The sequence below is a fragment of the Heterodontus francisci genome, chromosome 30 (assembly GCF_036365525.1).
Source record: "Heterodontus francisci isolate sHetFra1 chromosome 30, sHetFra1.hap1, whole genome shotgun sequence".
Lineage (NCBI taxonomy): Eukaryota > Metazoa > Chordata > Chondrichthyes > Heterodontiformes > Heterodontidae > Heterodontus > Heterodontus francisci.
This window is the reverse complement of record NC_090400.1, coordinates 47,499,554-47,515,800: the sequence shown is the minus strand read 5'-3', so window position 1 is coordinate 47,515,800 and position 16,247 is coordinate 47,499,554. Positions and strand designations below refer to the sequence as shown.

Genomic DNA, 16,247 nt, shown 5'->3' with positions numbered 1-16,247 from the left:
TAGAATGGTACATTTGTGGTTTTGAAGGAACTGACTTGGGAACTTTAGAAGAACACTGACTGTTTTGGTATTAATAAAATAAAGTAGAGCGAGATAGCAATGGAGAGAGAAAAGATTGCAGGGATATAGGGAAAGAGGTGGGGGAACGTGGGACTGACTGGATTGCTCTTTGCAAGAGCCGAATTTTCTCTTTCTGTGCTGAACTGTGATGGAGAAAAGAAGGCCGAGAGGTGTTTTGATAGAGGTATTCAAAATCATGAGGGGTCTGGTCAGAGTGGATAGGGAAAAACTCTTCCCACTTGTGAAAGGATCAAGAACGAGAGGGCACAGATTTAAAATAATGGGCAAAAGAAGCAAAAGGGACACGAGGAAAAACGTCTTCACACAGCAAGTGGTTAGGATCTGGAATGCACTGTCTGAGAATGTGGTGGAGGCAGGTTCAATCGAGGCATTCAAATGGAATTAAACTGTTGTCTGAAAAGGAAGAATGTGCAGGGCTATGGGGAGAAGACAGGGGAATGGCATGAGGTGAAATGCTAATTCGAAGAGCCAGTGCAGACACAATGGGCCGAATGGCCTCCTTCTGTGTTGCAATAATTCTATGATTATAAGTTACCGGTTTGACGTAAGAGAGCCACTGACAATCAGACAACATGCTTTCAGCAATTTTCGCTTATTTAGTATCCGCCAGAGATATATTTTTCCCTGTACTTCATCAGTGTCCTTCTGTAACTTGGCTGCAAGCAAAATAAGAACACACCTGAGAGCTTGTGAGGCTTCACAGTGGCGCAGTGGTTAGCACTGCAGCCTCACAGCTCCAGGGACCCGGGTTCGATTCTGGGTACTGCCTGTGTGGAGTTTGCAAGTTCTCCCTGTGTCTGCGTGGGTTTTCTCCGGGTGCTCCGGTTTCCTCCCACAAGCCAAAAGACTTGCAGGTTGATAGGTAAATTGGCCATTATAAATTGTCACTAGTATAGGTAGGTGGTAGGGAAATATAGGGACAGGTGGGGATGTTTGGTAGGAATATGGGATTAGTGTAGGATTAGTATAAATGGGTGGTTGATGGTCGGCACAGACTCGGTGGGCCGAAGGGCCTGTTTCAGTGCTGTATCTCTAATCTAATCTAATCTAAAAAGTTGTGTCAGCTGCTTCAATCAATGAAACGCTTGATTTTTCTGAACTGTGCTCTTTGCCCAAGTCTAATAAAGAATGTTTGGTAAATGTGAGGACCCTGTTTAACAATCTGAGACACAGCGTGATCAACCCCCACCTCTGTCACAACAAAAAGCCAGTCTCGCCAAGCCACATAAGGTGATATTAGGGCAAATGGGTAAAAGTTTGGTGAAAGGAGTGTCTTGAAGGAGGAAAATGAGGTAAAGAGATGGAGATGTTTGGGGAGAGAATTCCAGAACTTAGGGCCCAGGCAGTTAAAGGTGCAGCCAGCAACGGTGAAGTGATTTAAAATTGGGGATGCTCAAGTGGTTATGACTTGGAACTCACTGCCTATGAGGATGGTGGAACCGGAGATGATGCATGATTTCAAAAGTAAGTTGGATGGTCACTTTAGGGAAATAAAATTGCAGGGCTATGGGGATAAAGTGGGGGGGGGGGGTGGGAATGATTGGATTGCTCTACAGAGAGCCGGCATGGATTCGATGGGCCGAATGGCCTCTTTCTGTGCTGTAATGACTTTACGGTTCTACAGAGTCGCCTTTATGCAATTCAGTAGGCACATTCCAGACCCCTGCTCCAAAAGGATTTTCTGTGAAGTGTTTTATGATTTCTTAAATTTAAATAAAAGCACAAGAGGTCGGGGGATTAGAGTCCTGAGGAATCTATGTTGAATAACTTGTTCACTGGCATTGAAAGGTAAGCAAGATCACTAGACAGTCTTGATTGTAAACTAGGCAGTCGCACAAGATCCGGTGAAAATATTATTCTTGTAAAATGAAATACAACCTGCATCTTGTTACTGACATCCTGACCCCTAGATTACCCACCCCCTTGTATTCTTCCATCACACGATGTAAGCTTTTATATCCTCAGATCAAACTACAAGATTAAACCCACTTCAAATGCCCTCACCCTTCAGTTGATGCTTGTTTTTCTGTACCATGTCTTGCCCTCTTGCAATTTATTTCACTTCATTATAAGAAAGAAAGAACTTGCCTTTATATAGCACTTTTCACAAGCTCCGGACATCTCAAATTGCTTTGTAGCTAATAAAGCACTTCTGAGGTACAGTCACTGTTGTAATGCAAGAAACGCGACTGCCAATTTACGGACAAGAAATCCCACAAACCACAACAAAATAATGACCAGATAATCCTTTTTAGTGATGTTGGTTGAAGGATGAATATTGATCAGGACATTGGAGAGAGCTCCTCTACTGTTCGCAAAATAGTGCCATGGGATCATTCACATCCGCCGGAGAGCAGATGGGATCTGGGTTTAACATCTCACCTGAAGGACGGCACTTCCAGCAGTGCAACACTCCCACAGTACTGCACCTGAGTGTCTGCCTGAATGCTAAGCTCAAGTCTCTGGAGTGCAGCTTATGAGCTTTGCAAGGCCTAAATTTGGCTCCTTGAGCCAGGAGAATATGTGGGTCAAACTCTTTATATGAAAACAATTTAAGTTTTACTAAGGAGGGAGCTGGTCAGAAGAGGTTACAAGTATTTAAATAACTAGATATACAGGGTTCAAATTCTAGGTATTTCATGCATTACTATTTTATATTAGGGTTAAAGTTCACTTTTATTGAGTGGATGTTTATGATCCAAATTGATTGAAAAAACCTGCCAGACTGATGGGATGGAAATTTTTTCTGTTGATCCATGCCTAAAGCTCTCCGCCTCTCTCTCCTCCTTTAGGACACTCCTTAAAACCTATCACTTTGACATAGCTTTTGGTCATCTGCCCTGATATCTCCTTATGTGGCTCAGTGTCAAATGTTCTCTGATAAGGTTCCTGTGAAGTGCCTTGGGATGGTTTACCATGTTTAAGGTGCTGTATAGCAGCCATGTGAACCGCATGGAAGATGGCAGGATCCCCAAGGACACATTGTACAGCGATCTCATCACTGGTATCAGACTCACCGGCCATCCATGTCTCCACTTTAAAGACATTTGCAAACACGACATGAAGTCCTGTGACATTGACTACAAGTTGTGGGAGTCAGTTGCCAGCGATCGCCAGAGCTGGCGGACAGCTATAAAGGCGGGGATGAAGAGAGGTGAGTCGAAGAGACTTAGCAGTTGGCAGGAAAAGAGACGGAAATGTAAGGAGATAGCCAACTGTGTAACAGCCCCGACAACCAACTTCACCTGTAGCGCCTGTGGAAGCGTCTGTCACTCTAGAATTGGCCTTTATAGCCACTCCAGGCGCTGCTCCACAAACCACTGACCACCTCTAGGCGCTTACCCATTGTCTCTCAAGACAAGGAGGCCAAAAAGGAAAAAAGATAGTTGTTGTTTGAATGGAGGGTTCTGGAGACTTGAAGCTGTTCCAAGCAAGTATCTAGTGGGCAGGAATCGTCAGCAGAAAACCACCTTGCTATGAAATCACACAATCATGGGCAAGGAAACTGTTGTGGGGATGGAAGTGCCTCAGCAGTGTAGTATGTGCAGAGCTTTTCAAAGGTAAGGGTTAAGGTAGACTTTGTGGCATCTAATCCATGTTGAAACATGCAAATCCCCATCACTGACAATCCCGATCTTAATGAGCACTGAATTCACACTTTTAAGAGGAGCATTCTAGAAAACAGCAAGTGTGCACTTTAAAAGTCACAAAGGGCATTAAACATTTAAAGGGCAAAAATCATCTATGTGCTCTTTAAATCAACATCTTCCCTCGGCCAAATTGAAGTAATCTGCGATTCCACACAAGTTATTCCCACAGATGACAAACTGTTTCTCCACTTATGGCCTTTCACAGAAGCGTAATGAACACAAAATTGGTGGCTCACTGTGAATCAAAAGATTAGACTGGAGGTAACGAAGGTCACCCTGAACAAGACATATCAGTACTTTCCTTCCTAATTGCTCAAAGATTCTTCTCCAGTCGCCCCCTTTAATTGTCGATGATTTCATCAGCAAAGTGCAATTTTGTCTGGTTACATTAACATATAGCACACCTGAGTTTTTCAGTATGTGACAAAGGGTTTGAAAAGCATCAATGAATCACAATCCAGAAATGTCACTCTGTTATTGATTGTTTTCCTACAAGATGTCAAGCACTTTGTCCCCACCACCCTTTACAAATTGTAGAATGTGTTTGTGTTTGTTTGTCGATAAGTTGCAAAGATGAGAGGATGAAACTCAAAATCGAATACAGAGTGTGACCGACAGGCTTTTACACCCTCCTGTCTGTATCTGCTGTTATACAACAGGTTCATGTTTATTCAACTGAGAGCAACATAACCCAAGTTATATTACAGCCCCCGTATCGTTCTCTGGCCAAAGGAAACAGAGAACTGAGCAATCTCTGCTCACCAGTTAAAACCTATTATCAGAAAAACAATAGCCAATAACTACACTTGAAAGGGGAAGCAATCAGATTCCATACAAATTTTCAAAGGGCAACTGGACACGTATTTGAAAAGAATTCAATCACAGGGCTATAGGAAAAAAGCTGGGGTGTGGGATGAAATTGGACAGCTCTTTCAAAGAACCAGCACAGACATGAGGGCCCAAATGGCCTCATACTGTGCTGTAAGATTCAATGATTCTATGATGCCAGCTGCCTGAGGCATTAAACAGAAAAAGTAAGTTTTTATATCTCCCAAGTTTAGCTTCATGCTGGTCAAAGCTATATTGCAACCGGTGCAAATGCAAAGCAGAGAGAGGGACAGTTGGGAAATTTCACAGCTGAGTTACACTGCATGGTTTGCACTCGTGCTGGCCTGACACTGTTTTGTAATAACCCAAAGTACAATGCATACCTTGTCTGCCATTCTAATAGATGTCGCAAACACTCTCCTGTTTTATCCCCAGGCCATCCTGCTTTTGAAGTGGGTGACTAATTATAACATATTCAAAATCTTGCATGTAGAATGCACTTAACTCCTTGAAAAGGTCCTCTGGTTCGCAGTGAGCAATGTCATGGAGTGATATGCAGTGATCCTTCAACACCCCTCACAGTGAGCAATACCATGGGAGATCTACTAGTGACCACTCAATCACCCTCACAGTGAGCAATGCCATGGGAGATCTACTAGTGACCACAATCACCCTCACAGTGAGCAATGCCATGGGAGGTCTACTAGTGACCACTCAATCACCTTCACAGTGAGCAATGCCATGGGAGGTCTACTAGTAACCACTCAATCACCCTCACACTGAGCAATGCTATGTGCGGTCTGAAAGTAACTTTAAGACACATTTCCAAAACCCTCTTTCCACCACCCTAAACCCCTCCTTCATTGGCTGCAAAGCACTTTGAGACATCTGGAGATAGTGGCAGATGGTATATAAATGCAAATCTTTCTTTTTCGAAATGAGACACTCCGTGTCTCCGGCACTGCCACCTTTCCACTTTATGATATCCTTGGTCAGCTGGATTCCCTTTACAGATCCCAGAAATCCCTTTACCAATCTCCAGGAGTCCTTACCGCAACCTCCTACTGATTCTCTGCAGCCCCATTTTGTACACCCATGCATGAAAGGAATAATGGGAGGTTTCCCGCCTCAGTGCTCCTGCTGTTGAAACACTCCCACTGTCAGGAAATTGCGTACCGCTTACCCCAATGCTCCCTAATGGATGGAAAATCACAGTTTATTAACTCCTGTTCCCGGTCAACACAATTCGAGCACCCAAAGAGAAAATCTCACACATAGAGAGAAAGAGAGAAACACGCGCCGTCAGGCAGGAAGTCAGCGAGTGGAACTCACTAACCACAAGGAGTAATCAAGGCAAATACCATAGGTGCATTTAAGGGAAAGCTAGAAAGGAATAGGATATGCCAGTGGGCGTGTCGAGCATAAACACCAGCATAGACCAGCTAGGCTGAGTGGCCTTTCTCTGTGCTGCACATTATAGGTTGAATTTTATGGGCCCCCCGGAGATGGGCTAGGAAGCAGGGTTGCCCATAGAATTACCATGGGAGGCAGGGGACTGAGGGCCTGTCGCCTTCCCATCGCACCACAATTTTGTTGGGGGCGGGAGAGGCTGAAGACAGCCAGAGACCAGTAGAGGCCCATAGAGACCCATTAACAGCCACGTAAGGGCCTCCTTCCTTCGCCGCTGGAATTAAGCCAGCGGTGGGAGGGGGTTTCCACCTCGTAGGGAGGTCTCCCAGTAAAATGAGGCAACCTACCTGCTGGCTTGGGGGGCAGAGTGTGGGAGTGGGGGGGGGGGGGGGGTGCAGCCTCCTCTGTGGGAAATTTCTGGCCCACAGAGGGCCCCTGCCAGAAAACAACACACTTCCCCTGTACTGAACACCCTCCCTCCCCCCAACCCGCCCCCATTGTCGGGACCTCCCGGTGGTATTGCCGATACTACTAAGCTGCTGGCAATGTGATTGGCCGCCAGCTCTTGGCGGTGGGCCCCCCATCTTTAAGGGGAGGGGATCCCGACGCCGGGCTGTTAATTGCCCAGGTTCTGTAGAATTGCGCGGGGAGGGGGGGTGGGGTGGTGGACTAAGAGGTGTCATCAACGCCCATCCTGAAACCATCAGGAGACATTCCTGAATTGAATGGGTTTCTCCTTAAACAAAGTCTTAACCCTCCTGAGGATAAATGTCTTACAATAATAAACCAGTGTGGGGCTAATCAACCTAGACACCCATCATATTTGGAAAAGGAACTGTAAGAAGTCACATGGTGGGGCAGCCATGCTGGTCTCCTTTTAAAAATCTTTAAAATACATACTGTGGCAAAAGCAGCAAGCAGACAAGGCAGTACCATCATGCATTAAAAGAACTGGAGTCTGTAACATCTTAAGGTCTCCAAGCCTGTTCCTTTTCAAGTCCGCCAGTTCGGAAAACGGACCTGCTACTAATGAGACTACAGGGAATTAACTTCATGACCTGCTGAAAATTCACCTGTTCTAGAGAATCCTGCAACGACTTTCATATACAACTCCGGCTATTGAATCCACCTAACTACGCTTCAGGAGTGAAAACGCCTTCTTTACCGGGACCACCATGCATGCTTTTTCCCCCAGCCGAACCAAATCACGTGACTTATAAACTATTCCTTTGTTTGCAATTTGTAAAAAGTGCACTATCCTTTCAACAGCTTTCTTTATTGAGTGTGTGTTTGTGTGAGTGGTGAGTGAGTGACGTAGCGATAGACTTTTGGGGTGAACTTGTGAATAAAAATAATCCTCGTTATTTAAACCAGCGAAAAGCATGCTGCTGGTTATTCAAATCGGCCGTACACTCAGGGGTTAAGAAACACACACATCGTCCTGGTCAAAAGCACACTAAAGGGAAAAGAACTTGGGTTTCAGTTCTCTCTTAATTCTGTCCGTTACAAGAGTTTGACACAAATAAAATATATAGCTAAGCAGTGAAATACTTGTACTGTAGCTGGGAACTGAGGCAGGTCAGTCTGACATGACTATGATGAACCGTCTCATTCAGCACACACACAGACCTGCCCACTATAGATTATGCTGTGATTTTTTTCAAAGCTCTGCTAATGCAGATAAATATTAGATTTAATGACAGCGAGAGGACTGGTGCACACTAACTGCCTCCAGTCCTGTCCCCTTGTGTCAGCCAAATGGCAGGTTTTGAATTGTGGCCAACATGGAGAAAAAAATGCAGATGTGCAGCTTGAACCTCCACTTCCTGTACAACCTGTTCTGAAAGGTGCAGTTCCACTCTCCTGTAGAGCTGCTGTAAAAGTTGGGACCCACCGTCATCCTCAGGGAAAGAAGGTGACACAAAGAAAAAAGTGGCAAATGGAGTAGGGTTGGATGTGTCGTCTGGGCTGGGATCACCTCTCTACCTCTCCCTGTTCTGGCTTAAACCAACGTAAGAAAGTGAAGACTTAGTACTCTGCTGAAGTGAAACTTTTCCTGCTCAAAAATGATCGCAGTGCTAAAGAATGTGGTAAGTACATGGAAAGTGTTTTATTGGCTAGTTTATTCGTAGAACCTGATATGGGGCCTGCTGAGAGACGTGCAGTACCTTTGTTTAGATAATTGCTTCGAGAGCAAGCTGCTCCCTACTCTCATTTCAGAATTGTAGCTGTTCAGGAGCATGCAAAGAAAAATGCCAGGGATGAGATTTACCGTTTAGAGGGAGCTGCTTGCAGTGCCGCCTCCACCAAGGTGGTACTGGGTTGCCCAATTGGTCCGATTAAAATAGTCTCACTGTCGATACTGCTGTCGGGCAGATTGTCAGACCACTGACTGTAGTTTGCAGGGACTTCTCTGAACATCTGGAGTTTTATCACTTTGTTTCTTCCCATCCTTGCACCTTCCTGCACACTGGCTCTTCGAAAACGACAGGGAATCTGTGCAACGGGTCACAGCGCATCCGAGTGATAGTACAGGAGCTGCGGGCGGCCTCAGATTGCTATCCTTATCCCAAATAAATCCCGAGGCGATGGGGCAGGATTTCATTCATCTTGTGTTGTTGCCAAATAACGTTGACAGGACAATATGAGGCTAAAATACCACTTAGTGGCACAAAAGCACAGCGCTGTAAATGATTATCCCTGCTGGCAATCATTTCCTATGCCATGCTGTGCCAACAGCACCAGATGCATCGCCTTTTTTGCAAAGCAAGTTACCATCCATCTGTTCTGCTTTTAAATACTGCTGGGGTGCAGAATGCTACCAATCTATTACAAGAGGGGAGTTTGAGGAGTGCAGGCCTACATAACAGGGTTTGCAGCCGCACAGAAAGCCTGTCAGAAGTGGCATGAAGCAAAGGTTTGAGCGGGTTGTGTCATCTCTCCAAGAGGCTCTACTTTCTTCTGTGGGTAAAGTTCCATGGGGCGGACGTCTGCAAACAGGCAAACAGTGCTGGAGGAATTCGCAAGCGTAGAGTTTGTGCTATTCTTTCCGCTCCCGCTTCCACTACGTTAGCCCACTGAAAGGGAACATGCACTCGTGACGAACTGTTGATCAGGAACAGTGGCGCAGTGGTTAGCACTGCAGCCTCACAGCTCCAGCAACCCAGGTTTGGTTCTGGGTACTGCCTGTGCGGAGTTTGCAAGTTCTCCCTGTGACCGTGTGGGTTTCAGCCGGGTGCTGCAGTTTCCTCCCACAGCCAAAGACTTGCAGGTTGATAGGTAAATTGCCCCTAGTGTAGGTAGGTGGTAGGAGAATTGAGGGAAGGTGGGGATGTGGTATGGGATTAATGTAGGATTTTGTATAAATGGGTGGTTGATGGTCAGCACAGATTCGGTGGGCCGAAGGGCCTGTTTCAACCCCTCAAGCCTGCTCTGCTATCCTTTTAGATTATGGCTGATCTGCACCTCAGCTCCATTTACCCACTGATGTTCCAAATCCCTTGACACCCATTGGAACATAAATTCTTTGGCCCTGATTTTAACTGCCCCTACCTGATTGAAAAAGGATGCACGGGCGGGGGGCGGGGGACGGACGGAACAATTCGGCCAGTTGCTTACCCTCTCTGATCCCGCCATGTCCCAGTGTTAACCTGCTCTTCTGAGCAGACGAGCGGCACCTAGAGGAAGAAAACTTTACTTCCTCAGAAGGAAGCCTTGAGTCTCTCTTACCCTGGGCTTCCCCAGCTTCTCCGATCATTTCCAGAATATTTCCACCCCTCCCGTCCCCGTGCCCCCCTCCCTTTCCCCCTCCCCCATCTTGGTTACAGGAAGATGATTGGCCGGGACACCAGAGCCCACAATTTCCTGAGAGCTGCTCCTGTTCCGCAGCTGTAACTTTCCTGCACTTCCAGTAGCTCAGACGATATTCCCGGTCCAGGAGAACGTCTTCAAATAGAAAAAGTACCCTGGGATCTTTAACGGCCACCTGAACAGATCAGGAGTTTAACAAACTCTAGCGTAGTGCAGAGGAAGTTAGCTTTGCTTACATGCTCAAGTCCTGGAGCAGCACTTGAGCCTACAGCCTCTGACTCGAAGGTGTGCTAAGTTAAACTGACAGTGGCAAAGAAAAGACTGTAATGACTAAGTCAAAGAGCAGAGCAGTAAATACAATCTGCATGCAAATTCAGTATCTGTAATTGCAAATATAGTGTTTATTCATATAATAAAAGCAAAATACTGCGGATGCTGGAAATCTGAAACAAAAACAAGAAATGCTGGATTCACTCAGCAGGTCTGGCAGCATCTGTGGAAAGAGAAGCAGAGTTAACGTTTCGGGTCAGTGACCCTTCTTCGGAACTGACAAATATTAGAAAAGTCACAGATTATAAACAAGTGAGGTGGGGGTTGGGCAAGAGATAACAAAGGAGAAGGTGCAGATTGGACCAGGCCACATAGCTGACCAAAAGGTCACGGAGCAAAGGCAAACAATATGTTAATGGTGTTTTGAAAGACAAAGCATTAGTACAGATTAGGTGTGAATATACTGAATATAGAACATCAGCAAGTGCAAACCTGAAGAAAAACAACCTGAAAAAAACAGTGGGTAAGCAAACTGAACAAACTAAGATGAAATGAAATAAATGCAAAAAATGTAAAAAGGAATGCAAAAAAAAAGGAAGAAAAAATAACTAAAAATGACTAAAAATGAAAGTAAAGTGGGGGGCTGTCATGATGCTTATTCATCCCAGGTGATCAAACTTCTAGTAACATCTCTGAGTGTTCTTAGCAGCTTCTGTGGAAAGAGAGAAGCAGAGTTAATGTAGTGTTAAACAGCTATTCTGCTGTAAACAGTTATTGTACCTATTGTTTACGGCCCCTTTTGTCTTTCACCATCATCCCTTTAATTTCCCTATCACAGGCCTTCCCTCTTGTTCTTACCTCTCCATTCACCCTATTCCCTGCCTCTGTACCTGCTTAAAAATTGTTCATCTCTAACTTTTTTCCATTCTGATGAAAGGTCATTGACCTCTCCACAGATACTGCCTGATCTGCTGAGTGTTTTCAGCATTTTCTGTTCTTATTTCCAATTTCCAGCATCCGTAGTAGTTTGCCTTTGTCGAACCATTGCTTTGCATCCTGTCACACTATGGGTTCTCCCTACCACACACTAAATTATTTTATTGCATAACTGAGGCGCCTGCAAATCATTTTGCTGAACAATTTACTCAGTTGCACAAACATGATATGCACAAACCATTCAGAAGAGAAATCTGAGGGAGGCATTTAAGCAATTTTGTTGGGAGACTTTGAATCTGAATGTGACCTGTGTTACACCTGATCAGGGAGTGTTTTTTTTGGGTATAATTCAGTGTGTAAGTGTGTGTGCGTCTTTGTTCAGTTACTCATTGCGAGAAGTAGGATGATAATACTGGTTGTTAATAAATTCTTTCCATCGTCCTCATGACTCACACAGTGAGATGTAGTTAATCCCTGAGTAACCCGTTGTGTTTAAAAATGCTGCCTGAATTCTTCATAAATGGCCCAGCTCTTGTTAAAATTCTGTGCCCCCTTGTCTGGACTTCACCACCAGAGGCAGTTTCTCTGTATCTATTCTATTGGACCTTTTATCATTTTAAACACATCAATTAGATCATCCCGCAACCTTCTAAACACAAAGGAATACAAGCCAAGTTTATGCAACCTGACCTGATAGCTTAACCTTTTTAAACTCTGGTATAATCCTAGTGAATCTACGCTGTACCCCCTCCAATGCCAATATCTTTCTTTCTTTCTTTCTTTGGCCTCCTTGTCGTGAGAGACAATGGGTAAGCGCCTGGAGGTGGTCAGCGGTTTGTGAAGCAGCGCCTGGAGTGGCTATAAAGGCCAATTCTAGTGTGACAGACTCTTCCACAGGTGCTACAGATAAAATTGTCGGGGTTGTTACACAGTTGGCTCTCCCCTTGCGCTTCTGTCTTTTTTCCTGCCAACTCCTAAGTCCCTTCGATTCGCCGCACTTTAGCCCCGCCTTTATGGCTGCCCACCAGCTCTGGCGAACGCTGGCAACTGACTCCCACGACTTGTGATCAATGTCACAGGACTTCATGTCGCGTTTGCAGGCGTCTTCAAAGCGGAGACATGGACGACCGGTGGGTCTGATACCAGTGACGAGCTCGCTGTACAATGTGTCCTTGGGGATCCTGCCATCTTCCATGCGGCTCACATGGCCAAGCCATCTCAAGCGCTGCTGGCACAGTAGGGTGTTGCTTGGGATGTTGGCCGCCTCGAGGACTTCTGTGTTGGACATACGGTCCTGCCACCTGATGCCAAGGATTCTCCGGAGGCAGCGAAGATGGAATGAATTGAAACGTTGCTCTTGGCTGACATACGTTGTCCAGGCCTCGCTGCCGTAGAGCAAGGTACTGAGGACACATGCTTGATACACTCGAACTTTTGTGTTCCGTGTCAGTGCGCCATTTTCCCACACTCTCTTGGCCAGTCTGGACATAGCAGTGGAAGCCTTTCCCATGCGCTTGTTGATTTCTGCATCGAGAGACAGGTTACTGGTGACAGTTGAACCTAGGTAGGTGAACTCTTGAACCACTTTCAGAGCGTGGACGCCGATATTGATGGATGGAACATTTCTGACGTCCTGTCCCATGATGTTCGTTTTCTTGAGGCTGATGATTCGGCCAAATTCGGTGTAGGCAGCCGCAAGCCTGTCGATGAGACTCTGCAGACACTCTTCAGTGTGGGATGTTAATGCAGCACAGCATCGTCAGCAAAGAGGAATTCTCTGATGAGGACTTTCCGTACTTTGGTCTTCGCTCTTAGACGGGCAAGGTTGAACAACCTGCCATCTGATCTTGTGTGGAGGAAAATTCCTTCTTCTGAAGACCTGAACGCATGTGAGAGCAGCAGTGAGAAGAAGATCCCAAACAGTGTGGGTGCGAGAACGCAGCCAACACCCCCTCCAACGCCAATATATATTTCCTGAAGTCTGGTGCCCAAAATTGAATGCAGCACTCCAGATGGGGTCTGGCCAAGGCTCTGTACAAATGAAGCAAAACTTCCTCACGTTTTATTAAGATGCTTAAAGTGATTAAAGGAGTTGATAGGGTAGATAGAGAGAAACTATTTCCTCTTGTGGGCGAGTCCAGAACAAGGGGGCATAACTTTGAAATTGAAGCTAGGTTATGCAAGGGTGATGTCAGGACAACTGTCTTCACACAAAGAGTAGTGGAAATCTGGAACTCTCTTCCCCAAAAAAACTGTGAGGCTGTGGGTCAACTGAAAATTTCAAAACTGAGATTGATAGATTTTTCTTCGGCAAGGGGATTAAGGGTTACAGAGCCAAGGCGGGTAGATGGAGTTAAGATACAGATCAGCCATGATCTAATTGGGCTGAATGGCCTCCTTTCATTCCAAATCGCTTTTTTGATCACTTTTTGTAACCATGCTTTTAGTGGTTTGTGTACATGGACACCTAAATCCTTCAGGTCCTCCACAGCTCCTAGTCATCGTTTGGAATATTTCCCGATCTGTCTTTCTTGGATTCAAAGTGAATGACCCCACGATGAACTCCATGGGTCAGAGTCCCCAAAACCAACAGCTCAAAACACTTTGAAAAACTGCTTCAAGGGAAAGCAGCTCACCTGGATTAAAGTGATGCAAATGTCACTTCAAAAATGTTATTCTGCACAGCGTGGAGCTCAGTGGGAGAAGCTGAAGATTCCTGGATATATCTCCTGTGTCTGTAAACATTGCTACCATGGGCACTCCGACAATTAGAATAACAACTTAAAGGGAACCATTACCCAGGCATTAACTATATCTCTCTGTGTGAGTCCCGTGAAAGTCGGGAACCTTCTCCCCAAAAGATGCTGGTTGCTGAGACATTTGCAATTTTCAAAACTGAGACCAATCGATTTTTGGTGAGGTAAAAGTATAAAGGGATGTGCAGCAAAGGTGGGTAAATGGAGTTATGATACAGATTGACTGTGATGTCATTGAATGGTGGAACAGGCTCGAGGAATGCAGCTGTTCCTGTGTTCATATCTGCATTACAAAATCATCCACATGCATAATTATTTAGAAGTTTCAATTATAATTTTCATTTTATTACTGTGATCTTCTCCAATGTCAAAGGAAGTTCCTTACAGACCAGCAATTTCCATAGCAGTAACCATAATATGAATGAATACCAACTGCTGCTGTACTTGCTTTTGTCATTTAACCTCCGCTGCTTTCCACCCGATCACAGGTATTCCTCTTTTGTTCTTTTCCCCCCTTCCACCTTTCCATGCCTCTGAACTTGCTTCGAGTTCTGACAAAAAAGGTCACCGACCTGAAGTATTGGGCAGGGTTTTCCGTTTGGGATCGGAATCCTCGACGTCCGGATCGAATGTGGGTCCCGAACACGCACTGTGTTGGGAGCAACAACCTGACGGCAATTTTTGCAGGATCGGCCAATTAGCGGCCAGTGGGCACACTTGCCATCCAATTAAGGACGGCGGGCAGGCTCTGGAAGTTGGAGGGCCCATAGGAGGCCCTCCAGCATTTGAAAGAGCTGCAGCCTGCTGTTGCAGATAAGGGAGAGAGAAGCTGCCTCCATCTTAAGGTGCCCTCTCAGCACTTTTAAAATATTTGAAATTAAAAGTGGCCACAGCTGTCAGGCCAGCATTGTGCCCCCCCCCCCCCCCCCCCCACTGGGTGGCCTACAGCTGCAGCTGTGGCTAGATAGATATAGTGGCTGTCGGGGGGGTGGGGCAGCGGGGGCCTCATAGTGACCCTGCAGCGCTGGCGGGTCGGTCTGCTGCCGGGGGGCCCCATAGGCCGACTGGAAAATTCCAGTCAGCCCGAGATCAGTGGCCTTAATTGGCCTTTTAATTGCGTTAACAAGCTACCTGCCACTCGTGGCCTCAGGGAAAATGGCTGGGAGTTGGGACAGTGGCAGGGAAGCAGCATGCCAGCATGTGTCGGGAAATTCCGCATCTGCCCACGTCCATTCCTGCCCCCACATCGGCACCAAAATCCTGCCCGTTAACTCTGTTTCTCTCTCCCCAGAAACTGCCTGACCCACTGAGTATTTCCAACATTTTCTGTTTTTATTTCAGATTTCAGGTATCCGCAGCATTTTGCCTTTGTAATAATACTAACCTGTATGGGAGGCCAGAGCACTGGGCCCATATAGACAGCTTGCCTTCTGTCCCTACATGGGTGGCTTGAGCACTGGACTGATACGTGCAGGCTCAGAACTCGGCCTACATGGGAAGCTGAGCACTCAGTCCAGCTGTCGCTGGAAACAATGGCAGTCTACGGCATTGGTGGCAAAAACCACCTCCTGAGGGAACATTTGCACCTCCAGAGGCAGGACTGCTGCCTCATTTACATCACTGCACCCGCACCTGAAGTGGGGGCTGCCAGCGGCCATCTTATAAAGTGGATATGACATTGTTCAGTGCAATTGAGCAGCCTGATTTATTACAGCCATTCCACACTCCACGGGAGAGCTGCTTCTCCCAGTCAGTGTAAGAGGAAGTTGTTTAGAAAGCTTGATGTATCAGAGCAGGGACAGCGATGGCTTTTTTGTGTAACATTATCTTGATGCCTGTTTTTACTAATTGTGTTTTTCTTTTTCTTCAACAGTCTACGGAGTTCTTCGACATGCTGGAGAAGATGCAGGTCGGTTGTTTTTTGTACTGGGAGCAGTTTATACCAGGGGGCTGGGATGGGAGGGGCCCAGGACCAGGGAGAGCAGTGGATGCAGCAAGGGATGATGGGAAAGATCTGGGTAGACTATTCAATTTGACAACTAATATGCCAAATGAAATTTAAGGCTGATGTGCATGACACAAAATGTAAAGAAGTAGATTTAGTTTTATCAGATAGCACAATTATAACATTAAGATGTTGCTTGCCCATGAGCCAATGCAGGTCAGCGAGCACAGGGGTCATAGGGGAAAGGGACTTGGTGCGAGTTAAGACACAGGCAGCAGAGTTTTGGATGACCTCAGTTTATGGAGGGTAGAATGTGGGAGAGCAGGCAGGAGTGCGTTGGAATAGTCAAGTCTAGAGGTAACAAAGGCAAAAATGAGGGTTTCAGCAGCAGATGAGTTGAGGCAAGGGACGAAGTCAGGTGATATTACGAAGGTGGAAATAGGTAGTCTTAGTGATGGTGCAAATATGTTGTCAGAAGCTGATCTCAGGGTTAGATATGACACCAAGGTTGTGAACAATCTGCTTTCGTCTCAAACTGTTGCCAGGGAGACGGATGGAGTC

General features: G+C 46.0%; 1 protein-coding gene across 5 annotated transcripts in view; it reads left to right on the top strand.

Moving 5' to 3' along the window:
• The window catches only part of LOC137346746 (rap1 GTPase-activating protein 2-like), a 303,277-nt gene that overhangs the window by 216,853 nt on the left and 70,177 nt on the right, over positions 1–16,247 (top strand). For all 5 annotated transcript variants that reach the window (XM_068010516.1, XM_068010517.1, XM_068010515.1 and 2 more), the window contains one exon: positions 15,615–15,650. In XM_068010516.1, coding sequence (XP_067866617.1) covers positions 15,615–15,650 — 36 coding nt within the window. The remainder of the gene's footprint in view (positions 1–15,614; positions 15,651–16,247) is intronic.